Source organism: Cherax quadricarinatus, chromosome 88 (assembly GCF_038502225.1).
Source record: "Cherax quadricarinatus isolate ZL_2023a chromosome 88, ASM3850222v1, whole genome shotgun sequence".
Taxonomy (NCBI): domain Eukaryota; kingdom Metazoa; phylum Arthropoda; class Malacostraca; order Decapoda; family Parastacidae; genus Cherax; species Cherax quadricarinatus.
The window spans coordinates 7,564,496-7,572,273 of record NC_091379.1 but is presented as its reverse complement, the minus strand read 5'-3'; the positions used below and the strand labels follow the sequence as shown (position 1 = coordinate 7,572,273).

The following is a 7,778-nucleotide window of genomic DNA, read 5'->3' as shown; positions in this document are numbered from 1 at the left end:
GATCTGGGATAGTTTTCGCATTTAACTTCCTAAAGTCAATCACTGGGCGCCAAGTACCATCCTTCTTAGGTACTAGGATCAAGGGTGCATTCCAAGGTGAATTGCTAGGTGCAATAACTCCATCATCAAGCATTTGATTGATCAATTCTTCTGCGACAGCAACTTGTGAATGAGGCATTCTGTACGCAGGTATATAGATAGGTCTAGTACCAGGTTCAAGTGGAATACGATGGGACAATAAGTTCGTTATACCCATCTTCTCACCTGGTAAGGCAATGGCTTTACGACGTTTGTTCAACAGAGTCAACAAACGCTTGACTTCATCTGGGAAGTCAGTGGGAGCTATGTCTTTCTCCTCAACTGGTGGAACAGATTGATCCGGTGAAGTGGATGAGGTCTCCCCGGTAGAAATAGCACCGACCCACTGGTCAGGTGACAACTCATCCTCTACCTGAACAGGGTAAGGATAAAGTCGGTTCGTAAGTCAGTTTGCGTGCGGCCAGCAATAACAACCTGGTTGATCAGGCCCCGATTCATCACGATGCCTGGTCATGGACCGGGCCGCAGGGGCGTTTATCCCCGGAACACCCTCCAGATATACTCCAGGTATACTGTTATATACAGGGTGTCCCAAAAATATATATCCACGCTTTATCAGCCCATAGCTTTGTAGCCCCTTTAATTTTTCATGTGAAAATTGGCCTTTAGAAATGGATAATAACAGATTTACGTTTTAATAACGTAAATTTGTACTGAACTAGCACAGGAAATGTGAAAACATAAGTGGAGTCCAAGGACAGTGGAATGTTCTAATGAAAATAAAGGACAAGTGTGTGCATATTTATCTTGGAACACCCTGTAGCTATCTCCAATTCATTTGATATATTGCATTTATATAATTATATATATAATGTTCGTGTGTGTGTGGTTTGGTTAGGTAGGTTCGTCAGGAAAGAGGACAAGTGTTTCCTGACGAACCTACTTAACCAAACCTCATATATTACATATACTGTATATGTATGTGTGTGTGTGTGTGTGTGTGTGTGTGTGTAAGAGAGAGAGGGGAATGAGGGAGGGAAAAGAAAACAGAATTGATGGAAGGTGAAAAAAGAAAGGGAGGGAATGGAAGGTAGTAACCACGAGAGAAAATAATTATTCATCAATACGAGTTGAGGCAATATGCAGGTGTCTTGAGTTTAGCGCCTACTTGTATTAAATAATATATATGTGTCTGGTACATGTTTCAGCTCCCATCCCCTGCGCACCTCACCCTGGTACTAATTCCCCCAGCGCCCTTCATGGCTCACTCTCAAACCTTTCCTCAAAATTTCTCTAGCCATATTGGCTGAACCGATGATGATGTGTGTTTGTGGGTCACTAAACCAAGTACACAGAAGATGGCTTCTAAACAATCGTCGAAAATCCAGTCTGTTATCCTCGGCGAAAATCTGAGAAAGGTACGAATCTTTCAGAAACTGATAACTAATTCGCTCATTTCATGTTTACAAAATTTTCACTGTTCTTCCAATTTATAAATGTGTTCATAGTGGACAAGAGACATTGTTATGGACTGTGTTGCAGGAGTGAGGAAACACCGGCTATGTTACTACTACAAATGTAGACATTGTAAGAAAAATACTCTATAGAAAAAGAGTGTATATTATGCCCGGGGTTATGGCATGACTACTACATTCCTCTGGTCTCTCTCTTTCCTACAATACTTTATATTTAACACTCTTTAACCCACCTGTCTCATTATTAATGTTTTATTTTACTTAGATTGTTGAAGATGAGTCTTATTTAATGATAATTTAATCTTCAATATGTTTACCATACATAAGTTACTCTTTATTAATGATAATCTTATATATAGTAATTATATCCATTCATAATGTCCCGATATAAGTTGATTAATTGATTTTAGTTAAATTGTTTCATTATAAAAGCTGGATGATATATAAGAGGTGAATGAAGGTAACTTTGATTATTGTCATTAATACTGAGGACCTTGCCAGCTGTCTTATTATTGTTTATTTTGTAATCTAGTGATTTATAAATAATCTGAATCTGAGAGGCGATTATTGGTTATTGAATTATTATCGTTGTTTTCATAAGGAGGGGCTAAAGCAAAGGGGTGGGGTGTTAGGGGTTTATGGTCTTGGGGGTGTTAGGGGTTGCAAGGGGATGGGGTGTTAGGGATTGCAAAGGGGGTGGAGTGTTAGGGGTTGCAAGGGGGTGGAGTGTTAGGGGTTGCAAGGGAGGGTTGGGGTGCAGGGGTTGATAAATTAGACACCTGCAGCATCTAGGTATCTTTAGATATCCAGATATTGCACTTGTCTAATTCTTCATCTTGTCGGTACTGTATACCAGTCATGTACAACTTACGAGGGGTTGTTTGGGCGGCTGAAGGGAGGATAGGAGGGGTGGTGGGTGGCAGTGTGGGCGGCGGGGCGGCCGTACAGACAGTGGTGTTGGAAGCTCCGTGCGGGAAGGACGTCTCACGCTCCTCCACAACCCATTTTTTTTTTAAAAACTTCACAACTTCAGGATGTCACTAACACTCTTGGGCCTGGTGCTGGTTGTTGCTGTTGCTGTTGCTGATGGAGGTAGGCTTCACAATCCTGCAACCACTCCAAAAATTGAAAAAAGGAAAGTTTTTGCGTTTTTTTTTTTCGAATTCGAGCCATGGAAGTGCTTGGTGGGGATGATGTTTACACGTGATGAAGATTGTGTTGTGTCATTATGTGTGTTGGTATTGGTGGTGGGTCTTGATGTTTGGGAACTTGGGTGGTGGGTAGGTAGTGAACCCACCCGGGCACGCCACCCACTCACCTGTGTGCCCACTTGGAGTCATGTAGCCATTGTGTACGTTATTGAATTGTGTACACGCCCACCTGTGTGTACACGCCCACCTGTGTGTACACGCCCACCTCTGTACTCGCCTAGTTGCATGCAGCTGTATACCATGTGTACACGCCCATCTGTGCACCCACCTAATGTCTTGTAGCCTTATGTATACCCCCACATAAGTACCTGCCTACCTGGGGTATACACACCTACTTTCATACACGCCCAGCGTACAGCCTTGTGTGCACACCCACCTCTTTAAACCCTTAGCTGTGTACACACCGCCTGTGTATTCCCATGTGTACTCATTTTTGTTTACACACCCACCTGGAAATACACTTTTACACTCCATGTTAATATAAAACTTTACACTCATTTTAATATACATTTGTTTACACATTTACCTATAATTTCCTACTTGAGTTTATGTGGGTTGAGTATCAGTTCTTGGTCCAGCATCTTAACTTCCGACCGATTGACGTGACAGTTCTGTCATGTCTATTTTTGAACCTGTATCGGCACTGTATGACCTTTGTAGGTTTAGCGCTTCTTTTTGATAATTTGAACCCGTATGTGAAATCCGCTTCCCTTCTACCATTGTTCCAGGGTTTTCCCCGCTCAAACTACTAATTCTTAGAAATGTTTCCTGTTATTCCTGACTCACTTGGGCGCATAATAGCTACTGTTTCCTCTTATACATACCAGGATACAACACCTAGTACTGTACATACTTGTGTATACACATCAAACGATGTAGTGGAGGCAGGATCCATACATAGCTTTAAGCAGAGGTATGATAAAGCTCACGGTTCAGGGAGAGTGACCTAGTAGCGACCAGTGAAGAGGCGGGGCCAGGAGCTTGGACTCGACCCCTGCAACCTCAACTAGATGAGTACAACTAGGTTAGTACATCTGATGTATGTACAAGCGTGTAGACGTATATTACCAACGTACGTGCCACCACATACCACGATTAACCCGCACTTGGAAGAAGAAAATTATGGCGACGTTAGATCAGGGTCTTTGTAAATTGTTCCAGCCACGGTGTTGTAACCACTAATGTACATGCCTACACATAATTTAAATGCGAACGTAGTTGCTTGTGGGCATACTCACATGAGCATGTGTCAAGAGATACACCCATGTACACGAGCACCCCTAGTTTGGCGCACCAACCGGTGTACACCAACTTCTGTGTTAAGAGTGCTTAAGTACATCCCAACAAACTGTGCACATTGTGTGCATGTCCCCCTTAAGGGAAGTTCCTTGATGCTGGTTAGTTCCTTGATGCTGGTTAGGAGCTTTTGGTCCAAGGAATTAGTCTCGACCTTCCCTTTGGTTCGAACTGGATTCCCTCTGGTCGTGGACTTTATGCACTCGTGCCGTGCGTTGAATCAAACCATACCACGGGCGGGAATAGAACCCGCGATCAGTCATAAAACTCATGACCGACGCATGACTGATCACGGGTTCTATCTCCGTGGTATGTTTTGTTTGCAATCGTGTCATTACGATTTCGTGAGTCGCGTTGAATCAGATGGCATTTTCTGTCCCAGGATTCTGTCGTGTGTTAGTCACAAGGACGGTGCTTGTCTGGTGTGATGCATAACGGTCCTCATCGTGGCACTGACTTTAGGCTTTCCAACATTTATACGATACATACAGCCATGTGCAGTCATGTATACAGACATGTATGCTTATAAATATATGCTGGGGTTTAGCAAGAGTGTTTAACTGGTTATCTAAAATGTTAGGAATAATTTATATTTTTAAAATATGCTCTTCCCCAAAGAAAGCATATTTATAAAGAATGAGACTAATTACATTATTAACCCTGGATGGTTAATAACTCACGGTGGGTTCTATAGAACCTTCCCTAGGATACGACTGTATTCGGTGTGATTTTCACTCCCAGATTATTTTTTTTAGTTTCTCCTACAAGTCTACTTCGGTGTCTCATCTGACTATCTTGTATTAGTTTAGGTTGAACTCAGGCAGCCATTTTTTTTAACAACCCCTACAACTTTTCTGCCTCACAGACCGTCTGTGTCCTCTTAAAGTTCTGTTTCACATCACCTGTAAATATAGACTCAGAATTTGATTCCCTGTGGCACGTCATATACTTATCAGGAAAAGTGGTTACAAGTACTGATCCTTGGGGAATCTTGCTTGATATTCTTGCCCATGCCAACACGTTATGCTGACATAACGACTTTGGTTTATTTTATTTTTTTACCAGTATATTTAGTGGTGTCGAGTCTGCGTCTGTTTTAATATAGCTGTGTGATAATAGTCTGCCCTAATTTCACATGTAATTTTTGCTTCCGGTAAATGTGATAGGAACGAGGTGCAGAATGCAAAGAGCAGTGGTAAACATCCTTCCATTGTGATGCTGCGAATGTGCGTGCTCTCTCTCTCTCTCTTTTTGACTTTTTCTGTCCTCTCTCGGCTAAAATATTAGACAGCTTTAATAAACAATTAGATAAATATAAGAGTGGGAATGGTTGGGCGTAAGATTTATTTAGCACGAGTCAGTAGGCCTATTACAGTGTCCGCTCTTCTATTATGATTTACATATAACCTTCACTTGGGAGTTGAAACCTTAGATGAAGCTTCAGTCAGCCAATGACTACTGTCAAGCCGCGAGTGAGAGAAAAGAGAAAGCCAGAAGACAGGTTAGGTGAAGAGGCAGCCAGAAACCGGAGAGAACTTCACAGTGGTCCAGGAGGGGCCGAAACATCGTTTCGAGTTTTCTCTCGAAAGTGCTGGATATTTGTGAATAACTTAAGAGCCGCGGGACACTACAGTAAGTTCACTTGCCCATGCTAGACAGGCTTTTATAATTTTGTTTTAATAGTTATTATAGTTACAGTCACGGGCAACTCTCCTTTAAGAGCTAAGCTTTTCCCTGCCTTTTTTTGCAAATCAATTTACACTATATTGCTTTCACTCTTACGCTGTATAGCCCTTGTGGCTTAGCGCTTCTTTGATTATAATAATTTCACTCTTACACTTAAATCTCACTAACGCTTAGTAAATATTCCGCTTTCACTCGTACGTTCATTCTCTCTCTGTTTTGGTCTCCAAATGAAGATGTATTAGACACGGTACCAAAAAAAAAAAAAAAAAAAAAAACTACCAAGCTCGTATCATCATTCAGAAACAAACCTTATGAAGACTTGAAACCTTTTTTTTTCTCGTAGGAAACAGACTGCGAGATCTCATTCAAATCTTTAAAGATATCGAATGGCTTTGAAACACTAATTAAGTAACGGTAATTGTAGTCCATGTTTTCCATCCACTTCCACCTTTGCTGTCAATTTCATGTCATTTTTGAAATATAGTATGAAATGTTTTTTAACCCAGTTTTTGTGCTGGCAGTGGCCTGAGAGAGAGAGAGAGAGCCTTCAGCTTTTCTATTTATGGCTCGTACATCTAGATAATACATAGTTCTCAATCTAGATAAGAATAGATAGTTCTCAGCAGGTTGCCTGGGTGTGGACCTGAGAAATCCTCAGCTGTCATTATTTACTCAGTTTTCGCTTTTACTCTTTGGATAATTCGCTCTTATTATCACATAACATTCTGACTTTCACACACTCGATGGTTCTAATGTCAAGTATGTATTGACTCGTTCTTATTAAACCTTTCTCTCATCAAAATATTGCTCGTGCTCCTGAGACATGAAAAGGCTACACGCGTAGGGGTCGTACAGCGCCTGGAGTAAGGTGAAATCTTGTTTGAATCATGGGGTGAGAGGGTAGCTCAAATTCTTAGAACCCTTTGGCACCAAGGTACTCTTGTATGAAGAACACTGGCACAAAGTCTGTAAGTGAAATAAGATACAGTTGTAGAGAGTAACTTGATAAGTCGTTCACCTGTGGACAGACTTTTTCATTGACTGAAGAAGCCTGTCCCACAAGCGAAACTTCTCAATAAAATTTGCAGCTGTCTTTCACCAAGGCACTCTTGAATATGCTTAAAACCTGAAAAAAAAAATAGGGTAAACATTGCGAAATATAAGTTCTTATTTCATATATTAAGATTGTGTCATTTTTTGCTTGGAATGTAATTTAGAGAGCAAGTTTCAGTACTAATGAAAGTTTTCTTACACAGTGTAACATTAACTCTTATTTACAATGACCTGGTTAGATGTTTTTGGAAGTTACAGCCTTTATGAAGGTGGAGTGTAAATAGCTGATTTCTTTCGTGTTACAAAAGCGAAGAGATTTTCACCATTGATAGATCTATAATTTAGGCTTCCATCACAATGGCGTTGCTGTATAGTCTTGACCTAGTACACTCCGTCAATAGATGTGTTGATGAGGCTGCCTTTAATAGCGAAGGTCCTGGTAACATTGGTATTTCTTGCGTTCGCGTTAACTGACGTGCTCGCGAAATTTCTTATCTAACCTGATTACCTCTCATTACCCAGGCGTGAATGACCCTCACGGACTTGTTACTTCCCCGGGAATATTGTAATGTTAGTCTCCGTTCTTCAGTTAGTTTTTAATATGTAGTTGAAGGAATGTAAAATGGGAAGAAGCTAGAGGCAGAAAAACTTCAGTATGGTAATATTCAAGTCGTAATTTAGTCGGTGAGTTAGTTAGTTTAATATCTTTATTATGCACCCCATACCCATCCTGTGGGCGGTAGTCAAAAGATTACAATGGTACATAATGGGTCCAGTGACTGGACCCCAAAGTTATGATAGCTGAACTAGTTACAAAGGTAATGAACTCCAGGTAGATCTGGTCACAATCATGGCAAGTTACAGAGGTGATGAATCAGCTTCACTCCTATACATGGTTACAGTCATAAGCAAATTACAAAGTAATGAACCACTGATACGTCCACACCTGGTCACAATTGTAATGAGTTATAAATACAAATATTAAGTGGATCATACACCCACACTAGCGCGCGCGCAC

At 41.0% G+C, this 7,778-nt stretch overlaps 1 protein-coding gene across 2 annotated transcripts in view; it reads left to right on the top strand.

Moving 5' to 3' along the window:
* The first annotated feature begins 2,449 nt into the window (after positions 1-2,449).
* Positions 2,450-7,778, top strand: part of LOC128698497 (transferrin-like) — a 54,308-nt gene continuing 48,979 nt past the window's right edge. Inside the window, exon 1 of one of the 2 annotated variants that reach the window (XM_053790738.2) lies at positions 2,450-2,606. In XM_053790738.2, the coding sequence (XP_053646713.1) occupies positions 2,549-2,606 (58 nt within the window). In that variant the 5' untranslated portion in view covers positions 2,450-2,548. The remainder of the gene's footprint in view (positions 2,607-7,778) is intronic. The other variant, XM_070103964.1, reaches the window with a different exon arrangement.